Source organism: Urocitellus parryii, chromosome 4 (assembly GCF_045843805.1).
Source record: "Urocitellus parryii isolate mUroPar1 chromosome 4, mUroPar1.hap1, whole genome shotgun sequence".
Taxonomy (NCBI): domain Eukaryota; kingdom Metazoa; phylum Chordata; class Mammalia; order Rodentia; family Sciuridae; genus Urocitellus; species Urocitellus parryii.
The window spans coordinates 1,223,757-1,241,324 of NC_135534.1; the positions used below are offsets into that span (position 1 = coordinate 1,223,757).

The following is a 17,568-nucleotide window of genomic DNA, read 5'->3' on the forward strand; positions in this document are numbered from 1 at the left end:
ACAGAGGCTCCCTGGAATGGAGTGCTGGGCTGGAGTGCAGTGCTGGCTGGAGTGGAGTGCTGGTTGGAGTGGAGTGCTGGGCTGGAGTGGAGTGCTGGCTTGAGTGCAGTGCTGTGGTGGAGTTCTGAGCTGGAGTGCAGTGCTTGCTGGAGTGCAGTGCTGTGGTAGAGTTCAGTGTTGTGGTGGAGTGCAGTGCTGGCTGGAGTGCAGTGCTGGTTCGAGTGGAGTGTTGTGCTCTAGTGGAGTGTCGGGCTGGAGTGCAGTGCAGGGCTGGAGTGCAGTGCTGGGCTGGAGTGGAATGTTGGGCTGGAGTGCAGTGTGTGGTTGAGTGCAGTGCTGGCTGGAGTACAGAGCTGGCTGGAGTGGAGTATTGGGCTGGAGTGGAGTGTTGGGCTGGAGTGCAGTGCTGGCTGGAGTGCAGAGCTGGCTGGAGTGGAGTGATGGGCTGGAGTGGAGTGCTGGCTGGACTGGAGCTCAGGCTGGAGTGGAGTAGTGGGCTGGAGTGCAGTGCTGGCTGGATTGGAGCGCTGTGTGATGGGGTGCTGGCTGCAGTGTGGGCTGGATGGGTTGTGGAGAGGCCATGTGGCTGGCAGCACAGGCTCTTGCCACACCCTCTGTGATCTCTCTGTGGGTGTTCTGGTGGGCAGTGGAAGAACCTTGTCTCAGGCCACAGAGGCCATTGCTTCTCAACCAGACCCATGGGACTCATAGAACCATCAACTTGAGGCCATTGTGGGGTTGGGACAAACTTCCTGGAAAAGGGGCAGGGGTTGGGCAGGAGCACTTGGACCCTCCTAACAGTGGCCCTTGAGCCTTGTGGTTCCTCTGCCAGGGTGGCCACAGCTCCCTACCCCCACTGGGCCTTCCACCTACCAGTCTCCCTCAAGGGACCTGGGGTCCCTAGCTGGCTGACTGTCACCACCATGGTGGCCACAAAGCCTCTCACCCTGGCATACTTAGGTGGGACTCCCAGCTCCCCTGTCCACTGCATAGACCATGCCTGGCCTCACTGAGCTTGCCTGCAGAGCTCCATGTGCTGGTCTGGGCCAGGTAAGGGGTGCATGCAGAAGGGTGCTGGCCGTCCTGAAGCCTGGAGCCCCTCCCCACTGCCCACCTCTCCAGGGCTTGCTGCAGACACAGTATCATGCTGTCCTGGGCAAGCTGCTGAGCTCTCTCGACCCCATTTCCTCATCTCTGATGGGGACAGTGCACTGCTGGCCAACTCTGAGTGTTTACCTGCTGGCAGGAGAGCCAAGGGCCCCTCTCAGTCGAGGATGGGGTATAGTGGGTGGGGTCTGTCACCCCAGACCTGGAAGCTGTGGCAGAGTGCACCTGGACCTCTTACCCATGTGTGGGGCTGCCAAGGGGCCCAGTAGGGGTGACAGCTGCACCTCGTCCTTCTGCCCTCTCTGACCTACCAGGGTGGGGGCAGGTGGGGGCACAGGCAGGGTTGGGGCAGGCCAGGCTCACGTCCTTGTGGCACAGGACTCCTCCTGGGCTCCCACCTCTGCTGGGTTCCTCTGGAAGCCTGAGCCAGGTGCCTGCATGGGAAGGCAACTCTGGAGACGCTTCCCCGCACGGAGAAGGGCGGGGGAGAGCAGGTGGGACACTACCTGGCCAGAGACAGAGGACAGGGAAAGGAGGAGCCCAGGGGGAGGCCAGAGAAGCCAGGTGTGCTCCCAGGGACTCCCAACCTCACCTGGGTCACTGTTCTGAGGCCCTGCGGAGCACCATGTGGCCAGTGCTTGGGCCCTGCCCTGCATGCTGCCAACTCCCCAGACCAGCCTTCCTGCCCAGAGTCCCACCCAGTGCCCACACATCCGCCTTCTCAGTGCAGACAGGTCCTCCTGCCGCAAGGCTGAGCCTGTCCTGGGTGCCACTGCCCCATACCCACTTGGGGGTGTCTCCCGCTTCTGTGCTGTCCCCATCTGTTCACCTGCCCCATGTCCCTGAAGTTACATCCAGGCCCCACCTCAAGGGCCTCCACACAGCATGTTCTGAGCCCCTCCCCCGTCTGAGTAGGACTGTAGCTGCTCCCCTGAGGTCACCAAACACCAGAGTCCACACTGCCCGTGGCCCCTGCTGCCCCCATGGAGAAGCCAGCCCCTAGGGCTCTACCCTGTGGCTAAGTGCCTGAGGCAGGGAGAGGAGCGTCAAGCTGTGCCAGTCCCAGCAAGTTCTGTTTGGATGCTGAAGTCCACTTCTCACAGGCCATGCTTAGAGGAGCATGGGACAGCCCCCTCCATGGGGAGGCAGTGCTGGCCACCTGCTGAACCTGGTGCCCCCTCACTGATCCCTGTCTCCTCAGGCATCCCATGACCTCAGCCCTGCCCCCTCTGCACAGCAGCTGCTGGTCCATGGCCCCACCCCTGGGGCAGCACTGAGCAGCCCTCCCCACTGCATGGGGGCCACTGAGGTATGAAGGGTGGGACAGGGCAGCGCCCGTGCACCACCCCCTCAGAGCCCAGCCCACCTGCACTGCTTCGAGGTCCACCAGAGACCCAGCCTGTCCTCCACCCAGACCCTGGGCTCCCTAGGCTTGCGCAAGAGGGCCAGGGTGTGCATGCCAGGATGTGGCAGTGCGGCTGCTGATGCCCCCTGTCCCGCAGATACCTGGTGCTAGAACACGTGTCCGGGGGGGAGCTGTTCGACTACCTGGTGAAGAAGGGGAGGCTGACCCCCAAGGAGGCCCGCAAGTTCTTCCGGCAGATCATCTCCGCGCTGGACTTCTGCCACAGTCACTCCATATGGTGCGGCCCCAGCCCGAGGCCAGTGTCCACACAGCTCCCTGGGGCACTTCCCAGGGCGCTCAGAGCCACTGTCGGGACCCCAGCACGCTGGGCCAGGATACCTCCCCTTCTCTCAGGCACGCGGGTTGGCATTGGCCACCGTTGGTCCAGCTCAGGATGGGGGTTTGAGGGAGGGCTGCAGTTGGTCAAGGGCTGCCTGTGAAGTCCAGTGGAGGGTGTGGGACCTTGGCGAGCCAAGCCCGGGCCTCCCTCCCCAGCCACAGGGACCTGAAGCCAGAGAACCTGCTGCTGGACGAGAAGAACAACATCCGGATCGCAGACTTCGGCATGGCGTCCCTGCAGGTGGGGGACAGCCTCCTGGAGACCAGCTGCGGGTGAGTGGTGCCCCTGCGTCTTTGTCTGCGGTGGGGAGGGAGACGGAGGGTAGTGGTTCTGGGCTCCAGGCCTCAGCTCCCGCAGAGCATGTGGGGATTTAGGTCGTGGGAGCCTCCTTGGGAGCCAGGGGCCCGCTGGGCATCCTCCCAGGCCCGGGCTGGAGGGGAATGTCTCTGGGTGGGGCGGGGCCTGGACGGCAGGTCGTGGCCTCTGCTCGCTGACCCACCACTTTTGTCCTCAGATCCCCCCACTATGCCTGCCCGGAGGTGATCCGGGTAAGTTCGCGCTGCAGCCGGTGGTGGAAGGGGCCGGTGGGTAGGTTGGAGCGCCTCCGCCCGGCCGGGCCTGGCCCGCGCCACCCCAGCCCTGCCCCCGCCGACCCGCTGCCCTCCGCCCGCAGGGGGAGAAGTACGACGGCCGCAAGGCGGACGTGTGGAGCTGCGGCGTGATCCTCTTCGCCCTGCTGGTGGTGAGCGCCCGCCCCGCCCCCGCCCCGCCCCGTGCCCGCGGGCCGCCGTGACCGAGCCTGCCTGCCCACAGGGGGCGCTGCCCTTCGACGACGACAACCTGCGGCAGCTGCTGGAGAAGGTCAAGCGCGGGGTGTTCCACATGCCGCACTTCATCCCGCCCGACTGCCAGAGCCTGCTGCGCGGCATGATCGAGGTGGACGCGGCGCGGCGCCTCACGGTGCGTCCTGCCCTCCCGGACCTGGCCTGGGGGCCCGCCCCTGCGCAGCCCCCGCCCCTTGCCGGTGGTCTGCTGGGCAGAGGAGGAGTCACCAGGGGGTTGGGCTCCTCAGGGTGCATGGGTGACCGCACCAGTGCTTGGGCATGTGCTCTAGGGACCAGTGATGTGCCCAGGTGTGTGGACTCTTGGGCATGTGTGCCAGGGGTGGGAGTGAGTGTGCCAGGAGTGTGTGAGCCAGCTGTGGGAGTTAGTGTGCCGGGTGCCATGTGTGGGTCAGGTGTGCCAGGTTTTGTGTGCCCAGGTGTGGGAAAGCGTGTGCCAGGGTATGTGCACAGGTGGGGGAGAGTGTGTGCCAGGGGTGGTGTGCCAGGTGTGGGTCAGGTGTGCCAGGGTTTGCGTGCCCAGGTGTGGAAGAGCGTGTGCCATGGGTGTGTGCACAGGTGTGGGAGTGAGTGTTCCAGGATTGTGTGCCAGGAGCATGTGTGCTCAGGGGTGGGAGTGAGTGTGCACAGGTGTGGGACAGCATGTGCCAGGGTTGGGTGTGCCCAGTTGTGGAAGAGTGCATGCAAGTGTGTATGCACAGGTGTGGGAGTGTGCCAGGGGTGTGCACGTTCAGGGTGTGTGTGCCAGGTGTGGTCAGTGTGTGCCAGGTGTGGGAGTGAGTGTGCCAGGTGCCATGTGTGGGTTAGTGTGTGCCGAGGTGTGCACGGTCAGGGTGTGTGTGCCAGGTGTGGGTCAGTGTGAGCCAGGGTCCTTGTGCATAGGATGGGAGAACAAATGCCAGATGGGTGTGCTTCGGTGTATGAGTGTGTATCAGAGTGTGCATGTACAGATATGAGAGAGCCTGTGCAGAGATGTGTGCTTGGCTGTGTGCTCAGGTGTGGGATTATACAGAGGTGGGAGTGTGCACAGATGTGAGTGTGTCAGGGCCGTTTTGCCTAGGTGTGCGTGGGCATGCCCAAGTGCTCAGGTGGGTGGCAGGCCTGTGCCTGTGTGACAGGGAAATGCTGGTGACCACGCTGGGCATCTCCCTAACTGCTGTCCTGCCTCTGGTGTCCTGGGGAAGCCCCTGGGCAGAGTGAGGCCTTCCCCGAAGGTGGCTGCATCAGGCGAGGGGCCCTCCTGGCAGGACGGCCATTGCCATGGAGAGGAGCAAGTGCCCTCTGGGCTGGCCTTTCCAGGAGGAGGAACTGTCTCTCCCCCAAGCAAGCTGTCACTGAATCTGTGGAGAAGGGCTGTAGTGGGGCTGCCTGGCCTCCTGACCACACTGCACCAGCCTTCCCTGCCACCTGGCCCTCCTGGCTTGGGCTGCTTTCCCCCTCTGCCCTGGGGATCCAGGAGAACCTGGCCTGGGCAGTTGCCTGGAGGGCTCTGCTGGCTCCTCTACCTCCCTCCTCCCAGCCCCCTCCCCTGGTTGCACTCGGTCTGCACCTGGGGAGGCAGGGCAGAGGTGCTGGCCTGGGCCCCGCCCTGCCTCCCGGCTCCTGCTCTCCCTGCCTCCTAACGTGGGCGCCCCCGTACTAACTCCCTTTCTCTCTTTCCTTGTAGCTAGAGCACATTCAGAAACACATATGGTATATGTAAGTAGCTTCTCTGACCACTAACGCCCGCTTTGCCTGTTGCTGTGGCCTGGAGGGCCTGTGAGGAGGGGGGAGGGCACTGGCCAGCGTGGGCTGCCCCAGCCTTGCTGTCAGCTGTCCTGTGCTGGTGTGGCAGGACGCAGGAGGCCTGCAGGGGCTGGTCATAGAGACAGCAACAGGACTCAGGGGCCCAGATGAGGGTGGGCCTCCCACCCTCCTGGCCACCTTAGGGTGGGTGGAGTAGCCTCAGGCTAGCTGGAGTGAGTGACCCCTGGTGCTGTGTTGTCCACAGAGGAGGCAAAAATGAGCCTGAGCCAGAGCAGCCCATCCCCCGAAAGGTGCAGATCCGTTCACTGCCCAGCCTGGAGGACATCGACCCCGACGTGCTGGACAGCATGCACTCCCTGGGCTGCTTCCGAGACCGCAACAAGCTGCTGCAGGACCTGCTCTCTGAGGAGTATGTCCTGGGTGGGCAGGAGGGGCTGGCTTGGCCATGGGCTCCACACTCCAGCTCTGGCAGTCTTGGGGAAGGCGGCCAGAGGCAGAGTCCTCCTGGACCACGGGCAGGCACACTGTCCAGGAGTGTTTGGGAGCCAACCCTCCTGGTGCCTCTCGCCTAAAACAGGGAGAACCAGGAAAAGATGATTTATTTCCTCCTCCTGGACCGGAAAGAACGGTACCCCAGCCATGAGGACGAGGACCTACCCCCCAGGAATGAGATAGGTATGAGGCCTCCAGCCCATGCTGAGTCCTGGGGCCTGCTGGCAGCCAGGGCTGACCCCTGTCTGCACACAGACCCTCCCCGGAAGCGTGTGGACTCCCCGATGTTGAACCGGCACGGCAAGCGGCGGCCCGAGCGCAAGTCCATGGAGGTGCTCAGCGTGACAGATGGCGGCTCCCCGGTGCCTGCGCGGCGAGCCATTGAGATGGCCCAGCATGGCCAGAGGTGCGTGCCTGCCCTAGGGTGCCACACCAAGGCAGCACCCTCCTAGGCTGCTCTAGACCTGGCCTCGTCTCTTCCCACTGGTCCTGAGATCTGGGCCAAGGCCACTGGCTGATCAGAACTGCACGGTGCTGGGGTTGCTAGCAGGACCGCACAGGCTGAGCTGGACTGAAATGGACTAGGCTATGCTGGGCTGAGCTGGGCTGAGCTGAGCTGGACTCAGCTTGGCTGAGGGGCTGGGCTGAGCTGAGCTGGGTGGGCTTCACTGGGCTGAGCTGTGCTAGGCTGGACTGGACTAAGCTGTGCTGGACTGATCTGAACTGGGCTGAGATGGGCTCAGCTGAACTGGGCTGGACCAGGCAGAGCTGAGCTGGGCTGGGCTGACTTGGCTGACTGAGCTGGGTTGATTTGAAGTGGGCTAAGCTGGACTGGGCTGGGCTAAGCTGAGCAGAGGAGAGCAGGGCTGGGCTAAGCTGGGCTGAGCAGAGCAGAGCTGGGCTGAGCTGGGCTGAGCAGAGTAGGACTGGGCTGAGCAGGGCTGAACTGGGCTGAGCAGAGCAGGGCTGGGCTGGGCTGGGCTGAGCAGAGCTGGGCTGAGCTGGGCTGAGCTGGGCTGGGCTGGGCTGGGCTGAGCTGGGCTGGGCTGGGCTGGGCTGAGCTGGGCTGAGCTGGGCTGGGCTGGGCTGAGCAGAGCTGGGCTGAGCTGGGCAGGGCTGGGCTGGGCTGGGCTGGGCTGAGCAGAGCTGGGCTGGGCTGAGCTGGGCTGAGCAGGGCTGAGCAGAGCAGGGCTGTGCTGAGCTGTGCTGAGCAGGGCTGGGCTGGGCTGGGCTGAGCTGGGCTGAGTAGAGCAGAACTGGGCTGGGCTGAGCAGAGCAGGGCTGTGCTGAGCTGGGCTGGGCTGGGCTGAGTTGGGCTGAGCAGAGCAGAACTGGACTGAGCTGGGCTAGGCTGAGCTGGGCTGGGCTGAGCAGAGCAGAACTGGACTGAGCTGGGCTAGGCTGAGCTGGGCTGGGCTGAGCAGAGCAGAGCTGGGCTGGACTGAGCAGGGCTGAGCAGAGCTGAGCAGAGCAGAGCAGAGCAGGGCTGGGCTAAGCTGGGCTGAGCTGGGCTGAGCTGGGCTGAGCAGAGAAGAACTGGACTGAGCTGGGCCGGGCTGGGCTGAGTTGGGCTGAGCAGAGCAGAACTGGACTGAGCTGGGCTAGGCTGAGCTGGGCTGGGCTGAGCAGAGCAGAGCTGGGCTGGACTGAGCAGGGCTGAGCAGAGCAGAGCAGAGCAGAGCAGAGCAGAGCAGGGCTGGGCTAAGCTGGGCTGAGCTGGGCTGAGCTGGGCTGAGCAGAGAAGAACTGGACTGAGCTAGGCTAGGCTGAGCTGAGCTGGGCTGGGCTGGGCTGGGCTGGGCTGGGCTGGGCTGGGCTGAGCTGGTCTGGGCTGGGCTGTGCTGAGCTGTGCTGAGGCTGAGCTGGGTTGAACTGGGCTGAGCTGTGCTGGCTGGGCTGGGCTGGGCTGGTCTGGTCTGTCCTGTGATCAAGCCATGTTGAAAGCTGCCAGTCCAGAAGGCTTGTCCCTCATTGATGTTTGACCCTCTGTGGGTGGCCAGTGGCAGTGTCGTGGCCAGGGATGTGGAATCTGGGGGAGTGCTGAGTGGGTGTGTGTCCCGTAGGACCCCTGGAGGGAGAAAGGGTGCCCAGAACCTGCATTGCCTGGGTGGGACGGAGCTGTAGGAGGTGCTAGGTGTGGCCTCTGAGCAGGGGTCTCCAGTCTTCCCTCCCCAGGTGGGAGTCCTAGTTGTGTGGGACAGACATGGGCCTGGAGTCCCATCAGCCCTGGCTGTCATTGTTCAGCCTTGGGGTCTGGGCCAGCACCCCACTGCCCCCTCTCTCTAGTGGGCAGTGGGGTGCCAAGGGCCTCACCAAGGAACTTGCCAGAAACTGTGGAAACACAAGGCAGCTGGGTGGCCGTCAGGACAAACTGCCAGACCTCAGTGCTGGCCCCAGGCCCTCACCAGGGATCAGGGCTGGCTGGACCTTCAACCCCAGGGTACCAGCCCTCAGGGTCCTCCTTCCAGTTCACCAGCTGCCAGCCTGGGGCAGCCAGGGTCCCCCTTGACACGCTTTCACCCAGGGTCTCCTCTGGTGTCCTGCTTGCTGTAGGCATGCTGCTCCTTGCAGGACCCTCCCAGCAGCCTGAGCGCATGCCTTCTGCTCTGGTGGCCATCACCTTCCCTGGGCCTTGCAGGGCAGGCTGGGGGCCAACCTGAGCCCTTCCCACCCTGCATGGCCTGAACTCCTGCCCCCACCCCCAGGCCTGGCTGCTGTGGGGTGGGACTGCCCCAGGGTCTCAGAGGCCTCTTGGCCTGGCACACCTAGCCTGCTTTAGCTTCTGGCTTGGCCTCTTGGCACTGGGCCGCAGGGGCCACTGGCCAGGACTGGAGGGGTCCTGGGGCTGGGGTGGGGGCTGGGCATCCTCTGAGGCCTGGCCACCCTGCCCAGCAGGTTGCTCAGGCAGGCTTGCTGTGGCTCCTGCCCCGTCCTCTCTCGCCGTCTCTGTGTGCTGGTCTGGGGTTGTCAGGTCATGCCCTACCTCAGAGCTGTGTGGAGGTCTCGCCCGTGTGGCCCGGGCGGCAGACGGGCCTGGCAGTGACCTGCGTGCGTGTGGCCGCGGCAGTAACTCTGTTTTCTCGCTTTGTTCCTGCTGTAGTAAAGCAATGTTCAGTAAAAGCCTGGATATCGCTGAAGCCCATCCCCAATTCAGCAAAGAAGACAGGTACACACCCTGCCCGTCCGTCCGCCCTCCCAGCCCCAGACACACAGCCCCTGCCTGGCCAGGCAGGCACAGGCAGGGCCTGGAGGCGGGGCTGGGCTGGGCTGCAGACGCTTCCTCACCCCTGCTCTCTGGGAATGGAATGTCCAGCCAGCCAAGGAAGGAGCATGGCCAGCTGTGCTGTGGCCCAGGAGGGGTGGGTTTGCTGGGGCAAGGCTGATGGCCAGCCCGGGGGAAAGAACCGCACACGGTGCGTACACAGGCCCAGGGTGGGGGGCACCACTATGCTCCCCACCCTAGGAGCCCCACGTGGCAGCAGGGAGGCCTCCCTTTTGCTGGCCCTTGGCCTTGGTCCAGTGGGCCTGGCTGGCACTGGCTGCTGTGGCCCTGCTGCCCATAAGGGCTGGGATCAGCCACCCCGTTCCCCTGTGCTGGCAGGTGGTGGCTGACACCCTGGGTGGGGGCACTGCCTGCAGAGCTGCCTCCCAGAGCTCTGGCCCCTTGGGCCTCGTCCCTGTGGAGCCTGCCTGTGCCCTGGCCCCTCCCTCACCCTGCACCCCCTCCACTGTCCTCAGGACCGCGCCTTTCCTGCCGTGCCAGTTGTAGCTCAGTGTCCGGGGGCCAGGCAGGAGGCCTGCTCAGCCCCGGCCCTGCCGCAGCTCCTCTGCTCTCCTTGTGCCAGGTGGCAAGCTCCTGGCTGGCCTGGGGAGCCCGGGCCCAGATCTTGCTTGCTCGTGGCTGCTGCCCCCAGGACACCCCCTCTCCCTGGACACCTCCTCGGGGCCGGGCTCCCTCTCTGCCCCTGGGCTTTGCCCGATGCTGGCCCAGGCAGGCTCCTGGCAGAGGGTCTCGCTGCCTCCCTCTCCCTTGGCAGTCGGGTGGGGAGACCTGCAGGTTGCTGCCATGGGGCCCTTCCCACAGGTGCCCGGGGGCCAGCTGGGAGCAGGCCAGGGCCAGGGTCGCCAGGGTGCTGGCGCCCTCAGTAGCTCCTGAGCCTAGGAGCCAGTCCTCGGTATGGGCTGGGAGGCCCTTTGCAGCCGGGCTGGCCAGCAGTGGGCACACTGGGGGCAGTGTGGGGTGGTCTTTTACTCTTTCCTGTCCTCTTCTCTCCTGTGGCTGCCACCCCTGCCCCCGTTTCCCTCCTCTAAGGACGGCAGGTGCCGCTGCCCAGGGGTGAGATGGCCTTTGCTTGTCCTCTCTTTTGGTGTGGTGGGGCCAAGGCCTGTGCCTGCCCTCAGGCAGCTGCTCACCTGTGGTGGTGGACACATGGGCTCTCTGCTGTGCCTGGCCGGTCTTCAGCTAAGTGGGGCAGTGATGGTGCAAGAGGGGGGCTCTGGGCTGGCCGCAGGCGTCTCTGGTGGACATTTGTGGATGTGGAGGGCTGGGCTAGTGCCCAGCTGGTGAGTCCACACACCCGTCGCTGTGACAGCTCAGCCCTGGGGTCCGTGCTCAGGCGGCAGGGGAGTGGACCCAACAGGAGGCTTGGCAAGGATGGGGCTGGACCCAGTTCACAGCAAGCCTCCACCTTGCCCCTCGTCCCTCCATCTACCCAGGGGCCTGCAGACCTTGCTGAGGCCCTCTGGGCACCGCATCCTGTGCCAGGCCTGGGCTGTTGGTGGCTCCTGTGTGTGGGGAGGAGCCCCAAGGACCCTGATGGGTGAGGTCAGCAGGATGATCCTAGGCACAGCGGTGCATCCAGGGACCTCTTAGGGTTGGCAGGTGTGAACCAGGCCCCAAGGCCTGGGGCTCTGGGCTGGGTCTCCAGGCCTCTTGGTGTCCACCTGGGGAGAGGAGCAGGAGCCCCTCCTGGCCGAGTCACTGTTTTGTCCTTTGCCACCCCCAGGTCTCGGTCCATCAGTGGTGCCTCCTCGGGCCTGTCCACGAGTCCACTCAGCAGTCCCCGGGTGAGTGACCAGCCATCCTGACCTCAGCTGTGGGTCTGCCGTCCCGCGTGCGCAGGGCGGGGGTGGGCACAGGCCGGGACTCAGGCTGCCTTGTGGCTGCTGCTCTTGCTAACTGCACGTTCTTCTGTTTGTGTTGTTTGTTTTCTCGTCATTCCGTTTTCTTTTGTGGCCAACCCTCCCTGGCTGCCCGTCCGTCCTGCTTGGGGTCCTGTTTGATGCTCTGATGTTGGGTTGCATGGGGCGGGTGGGGCATGTGGGCGGCTGCATGGTCACCCTGCCCGCTTGTTCTCTGCTCCCTCGTAGCCCATTAGAAAGTCCATCCTGCCCCCCCCTCCCCCCGAGCTCCCCTCCACGGCCTGCCCCCTGGCCACCTCCCTGGAGCCTGAAGCTTGCCGGAGCACCTCGCGGCCTGGACCTGTCCTCCCTCCACAGGCCGCCCCACGGCCCAACCCCAAGACCCAGACCTTGCCGTGCAAGGCCAAGCTCACCGACAAGCCACTACAGGGCACCACGTCCAGTCCACTCCCCGCCTGCACCCAGGCCCAGCCTCCTGTCGCCAGCCTCAGCCCCCCGCTGGCCTTGCCCCCAGGCCCCCTGGCCCTGCCACCCCCTGCCCGGCTCCCTCCCGCTGGGACTGAACCGAACACCAAATCTGTCCCCACCATACAGGTGACCCCTCACCCCTCGCCGAGGGGCAGTCCCCTCCCTACCCCCAAGGGGACGCCCGTCCACACGCCAAAGGAGAGCCCAGCCGGCACGCCCAACCCCACACCGCCATCCAGCCCAAGTGTTGGAGGGGTGCCCTGGCGGACACGGCTCAACTCCATCAAGAACAGCTTCCTGGGCTCTCCCCGCTTCCACCGCCGGAAACTTCAAGGTCAGAGCCAGCACCGGCCAGGGCAGGGGACAGCTCCAGGGCCTGCCCAGCCCTATTGGAGTTGCCTACAGACAGATGGCAGGGTCTGGGGGCTGCTCTGCAGCCTTGGTGCCCTCTCAAGTCTGCCCTCGCCCCATCCCAGCTCCTCCCCTCACGCTCCCCACTGTACCCAGTATCCGCCGCCTTCTTGGGGGCTGTTCTACCAGAAGCTATGGCAGCAGCCACGTTGCCCGAGGCTCACCTCACACAGGCTGGGCCAGCACCTCTGGGTGTCGGCATCGCCAGCTGTCAGCTCGAGCTGCCTGAGCCCAGGGAAGAGGGTCGGCTGCCACGGGTGGTGGGCAGTGCACAGGCCCTGCACGGTGCTGGGTGACCAGCTGGGTCTGGGCTGGTTGGAGGCTGAAGGAGACACAGCTCGACTTCAGCACCAGAGGCTGGACAGCTCCCTGCAGGCTGAGAGCTGGTGGGGTTGATGGGGGACCCCGCTGGGGCAGGGGCTGAGCCTCTCCCTCTTCTTCCCTTGTGTGCAGTTCCCACACCCGAGGAGATGTCCAACCTGACCCCGGAGTCCTCCCCAGAGTAAGTGGATCCTGGAGGTCTCCTGGCACCTGGACACCAGACCAGCTGGGGAGGGACTTGGGAGACTCTTCCCAAGGGCAGGTGGGGTCCTTCTCGAGGCGGCCCTGCTTGTTCCCCTGGTCCCACTGCAGGCAGGGACCAACTGGGGCTGCTGAGTCTCACCTTGGGCCCCACTGGGGTGAGGTGTGCAGGGGGTGCACTGTGCTTCCCAGGGCCTGGGAGATCGTAGGGACAGTCGGGTCTCAGGAAGTCGGGCTTTGCTGAGGAGGGACAGCTGCAGGATGCAGGGCCCAGCAGCAACATGGAGGACCTAGCAGGCTTGGTAGGAGCTTGGGGACATGGCCTTGGCAGAGGCTTGGTGACGATGGAGTGGGCAGAGTGAGACCTGGCCCTGGCCCTCTTGAATGCTGAACTTGAGGAAAGGACACCCAGGCAGGCAGAGCCATGGCCACCCTGCAGACACTAGGTGCCTGTATGGCACATCCCATGGTGACGCCTGTGAGCGTCCAACCCTCTCTTTGTCCTTCACAGTGGCCTCTACTGGTCAGCTCTCTGGCCACTGCTGATGTACATGTGTGTAAGTGCTGCTGCAGAGCACAGCCTGGTGGGGGTCTTGTGGCCTCTGCCTACAATGGTGGCGGGGACAGCCTTGTCAGAGTGAGGGGAAAGACTTATCCTGCCATTGGTGCTCAGTAAGGAACCCCGGGAGGCAGCCTGCTCCGTGCTAAACCCTCTGGGAGCGGCATATGCAGGGGAGCCGTGGACTTTCTGTCACTTTGTGGCGGAGGCACAGTGGCCAGCGGGTGCCTGGGAACCCTATTTGGTTCTGCTGTCAGTTAGGCTGCTGTCAAAAGCTTTCAGCCTCAGACTTGCGAGTCTTCTGTGTTTTGGAAAAGTTGGAAGAAAGCACCAACCCGCTTCCTCTCTCGCTGGTGGGGGCCCTCGGAGCCTCATCCCCTCCCAAGGGCCTGAGCAGATGCAGTGGCCCCCAGGCTCAAGACGCCATCACCTCCTCTGTTCTGAGGACTTGCTCCCTGGCTGCCGCCAGCCCAGGTTGTTCGTGGCTTCCAGGGACAACCCGAGGACAGGCTCCCTTGATTGCCCACAGTGTGACCCGCTTCCTTGTGAAGACTGGAGAATTCTGTCCTCTTGGGAAGCCTGTCAAGCAAGGCCCCCTTCCTGAGGGGTCGTCTGTTTCCCTGAGTTCACTGATCTAAGTGCTGTTCTCATCCCCAGACACCTGGTGTCCACACCCAGGCTGGACGATGTGGCCCAGCCATGCGAACATTCGAGCTCCAGCAGAACCACAGCCCACTCAGGCCCCTCTGGTCATTGGGCTTCTTTTAGACAGGGGACCCTCTGTGCCAGATGCCACACCACAGAACCCAAAGTCCAAGACCTCAGTTGTTATTCTGTCTTCCTTGAAGGAGGGGCTTCGGAAGCCCACCTGTGTCTTCCCGACTGCTCTGTAGGAGGCCCCGAGTGCCCCTGGTCTTCAGGCCCTGACGTGGGTACTGGGCATGGTCAGGCCGAGAGCTCACTCAGAGAGCTTCAAACAAGAGGACTGTGGGCTTTGGGCAGCAGGAGCACAAAGGGGCTGGGTGGGAACCTTGCACTCAAAAGTCATGCTGAGCCTCAGGCCAGCCCAGGGTGGGTGCTGCCCGCGCAGGTCCTCCTGCCTCCTTGCTGCTCCCCCTCTCTGCCCTGGGCCCAGATGCTGGCGGTGGCATGGGGGTACCTCCCTCCTGCCACCGGCCTCTGCATTGCCACCCCAGCCTGTGTGGGTGCACTAGATGTGTTTGCCCTACGGCTGCTGGTGTGCAGGCTGGTGGTCATTGGGGAGAGGTCCCTGCCAGCTCAGCAACTCCTGGTTTCCAGGGCGGGAGCTGGATGTGCTCCACTGGGCACTGTGGTGGTGTCTGAGGGCACTGGGGAGGAGCCCCTCCCAGCCCCGTGGTGGTGGGCAGGCTGGGTCCCCAGGGCTTCGGTGGGGAGACTGCCAGCAAGGTAGCAAGAGGCTGAGCCGTTTGCCCTCACTCAGAGGTGCCACCTGCACGTCTGCCATATCCCCCTGGTTCCCATTCCCAGGGGCAGTAGCCCCCTGTGGATGCAACTGAGGCTGGCAGTGTCTGCCCAACACACTGGCATCCAGCTCCTGTCCCGGCAGGGGCTCCATCGCAGATGGTATCTGTGACTTAGGAAAGAGCGCAAAGGGGATGGGTGGCCTCCTGCAGTGAGGATGAGGAGCAGGATGACCTGGGGTGGCAGGGGGCCATGTGGGCCCGGGCCTGCCTGTCAGGCAGCTGAGGCCCGCTGGGCAGCAGTGGGTGCTGGCAGGCCAGCGGTCATCCGGTGCTGGGTCAGTCTGAGGAAATAAGGCTGTGGTAGGGTGAATCCCATGGCCAGGTGTAGATCACACTGGCCCTGGACCAGGTCTGGGAGTCCAGGATCTACCTGTGGGGCCTGGTCTCCCAGGCAGAGCCAGCAGCCATCATCCCTAGGACACCTACCAGATGAAAGGGGCACGTGGCCCTGCTGTCTGCAGCTTCTCTCCCATGCCTGCCTGTACACCAGGTTGGGGGTACTTCTGCCAGGACGGGCACAGCAGACTACCCCAAACCCAGGGACCTGAGAGAAGGGCAGGGCTGGGGCTCCCTTCTAGCTCCCACCCCTGCCTGCCTGGCTGGTGTCCAGCATGTGCAGCTGAGACCAGCAGGGCCTCTGAGAGCAGGTTCAGGGTAGGAGGTGGAGTTAGTACGTTTGGAGAGGGTTGGGACCACCCTCTGTGTCCCCTGCTCCGGAAGACCCAGGGCAGGGGACACAGACTGCACCCTTAGTGGGGTGCTCTGATGCTCCCCTTGGGCTAGGTGAGGGTTAGTGGGGGTCAGGTTAAGGTTTGGGGCTGAGTTTGGGGAGATGGTTATGGGTTTTGGCCACACAGTGGTGTTGGGAGTGGGTGAATTAGGGGTGAGACGGGGCCAGCATTGGGGGCCGGTGGTGGGCCTGCCAGTCATCACAGCCTCTGTCCCCAGGCTGGCCAAGAAGTCCTGGTTCGGGAACTTCATCAACCTGGAGAAGGAGGAGCAGATCTTCCTCGTCATCAAGGACAAGCCCCTGAGCTCCATCAAGGCTGACATTGTGCATGCCTTCTTATCGGTGAGGCCAAGGCAGGGCCTGGCGGGCTGCCCCCCCCCCCCCAGGTCCAGCCTCTGCAGGCAGGCAGCTGGGGCCCAGAACAAGCCTTGGTGCCCTCTGCCCACATGCTTTCCTTCTTGGAGAAGCACTGCTGGGGGCCCTTGGCCTGCAGCAGGGGTGGGAGGCTGCTCTGGGCTGGCTGTGGAGGGATGGGCTAGAGGCTGAGGTGAGTGCAGGTGGCCACACAGCTCAAGGGAGGCTGTGAGCTTGAGGGACCTGTGTGGGTTCCTGCTGACCTTCTGTGGATGCCTGCTCCCTGTGCCCCTCTCCTCACCCATTGGTTTGTAGGCCTCACACAGCCCCTACCTTGCCCATGGAACCCAGTGGTCGCTGTGAGGGGGGCCAGGCTTGGGGCCTTGAATGGGTGTCTCATCTTTTGGGTTCTGAAGAGCAGAAGGATCCTCAAAGACTTGAGTAGAGATATTGTTTTAGCCAGGATGTGAGCTCTCGGTCCCTTCAGGGGGCTTCTGTCCCTGCTGACATCCTGTCCTGGCCTGTGTCCTGTCTTGGGACTGCCTTGTGCTAGGCCAGGCCTGTCTGAGGCCTTCTTGGCTCATATCCCCACCCTAGTCCATCCTGGTCCACGATATGCTGGCACTTGGCCCAGGAGAATCATCCTGTACTGTGGTCATCCACACTGAGGATGCCCCCCCACCGCCTCAGGATGCCCCCCCAGGGTGGCTCTTCCCCACTGGACACACTGCCCGAGGAACCCTCAAGCCTTACCACCTGTGTGTCTACAGCTAAGGACTTCCCCTGGTGCCCCAGAGATGGCTCAGAACCCTGCCAGGGATGCCCAGCCCGGGAGAGCAGTTGGGTTTCAGGCTGTAGAAGACACCTGTTCTCTTGCAGTCCCTCACTGCTCTCAGGCCTGGGCCTGTCCCCTTCCCAGCCCCATCTACCACGTCTCTGCATGCTGCTCCTGGGTCGCCAGCCCAGCGTCAGCCAGAGCCAGGGCCCTGGTCCCTTCCCAGTGCTGGCTAGAGGCCATCTGCTGGTGCGGCCTGTCTGCCATGGCTCTGCCCATGCTGCTCAGCACTGTGGATCTGACTGAGCTGGGGAGGACTCAGCCCCTGTGTGCCTGGGCTCCGGAAGACCCAGGGCAGGGGACACAGACTGCACCCTTAGTGGGGTGCTCTGATGCTCCCCTTAGCTCCTGCTCCCCAGACTCAGGCTGCAGGGGTTCTCCTGGCCCTCCCGCAGGCCCTCCCCACAGACCCCAGGGCCACAGTTTGCATGCTCCTGACAGGCGGGGGCTGGGGACAGTGACTCTGTTAGTCTTGCCTGCACCACGCCTGCCTCACAGATCTGGAAACAGACTCGGGGGTACGGGGCCTGCGACCCGGATTCTCTGGGTCGAGCAGGGCAGAGCTGCAGGGCTGCCTCCCAGGCTGCCTCCCAGGAGGGCTGGCTACGCTCATGCTGCGCCGTGTGCTCTTCAGATCCCTAGCCTCAGCCACAGCGTCATCTCCCAGACGAGCTTCCGGGCTGAGTACAAGGCGACGGGAGGCCCGGCCGTGTTCCAGAAGCCCGTCAAGTTCCAGGTGGACATCACCTACACGGAGGGTGGTGAGGCCCAGAAGGAGAACGGCATCTACTCTGTCACCTTCACCCTGCTCTCAGGTGAGCCTGGGGCCGGGGGCAGCTTTGGATGGCTGTGCGGCACAGGGATATGACCCCTATCTCCCCCAGGTCCCAGCCGCCGCTTCAAGAGGGTGGTGGAGACCATCCAGGCCCAGCTGCTGAGCACCCATGACCAGCCGTCTGCCCAGCACCTGTCAGGTGAGGCGGAGGCTCAGCTAGGGCACTGTGGCTAGCGAGTGGGGTGTGGCCAGTGGTGCTGTGTGGATGGGAGGTGTGAGGGCCCAGCACGGCCTCCCTGCCCCAAGCTGTGGCTGCACCGCTCAGGAAGCAGGGC

General features: G+C 64.1%; 1 protein-coding gene across 8 annotated transcripts in view; it reads left to right on the forward strand.

The window, feature by feature from the left end:
• The window catches only part of Brsk2 (BR serine/threonine kinase 2), a 62,994-nt gene that overhangs the window by 41,647 nt on the left and 3,779 nt on the right, over nt 1–17,568 (forward strand). For 3 of the 8 annotated variants that reach the window (XM_077797409.1, XM_026379989.2, XM_026379986.2), the window contains exons 4-19: nt 2,610–2,750; nt 3,008–3,124; nt 3,367–3,400; nt 3,526–3,594; nt 3,666–3,812; nt 5,361–5,392; nt 5,685–5,849; nt 6,018–6,115; nt 6,188–6,338; nt 9,033–9,098; nt 10,939–10,999; nt 11,669–11,876; nt 12,407–12,455; nt 15,488–15,611; nt 17,093–17,273; nt 17,343–17,432. In XM_077797409.1, coding sequence (XP_077653535.1) covers nt 2,610–2,750; nt 3,008–3,124; nt 3,367–3,400; nt 3,526–3,594; nt 3,666–3,812; nt 5,361–5,392; nt 5,685–5,849; nt 6,018–6,115; nt 6,188–6,338; nt 9,033–9,098; nt 10,939–10,999; nt 11,669–11,876; nt 12,407–12,455; nt 15,488–15,611; nt 17,093–17,273; nt 17,343–17,432 — 1,733 coding nt within the window. Of the gene's footprint in view, nt 1–2,609; nt 2,751–3,007; nt 3,125–3,366; nt 3,401–3,525; nt 3,595–3,665; nt 3,813–5,360; nt 5,393–5,684; nt 5,850–6,017; nt 6,116–6,187; nt 6,339–9,032; nt 9,099–10,938; nt 11,000–11,302; nt 11,877–12,406; nt 12,456–15,487; nt 15,612–17,092; nt 17,274–17,342; nt 17,433–17,568 lie in introns of all 8 variants that reach the window. The other 5 variants (XM_026379988.2, XM_026379990.2, XM_077797410.1 and 2 more) reach the window with 3 other exon arrangements.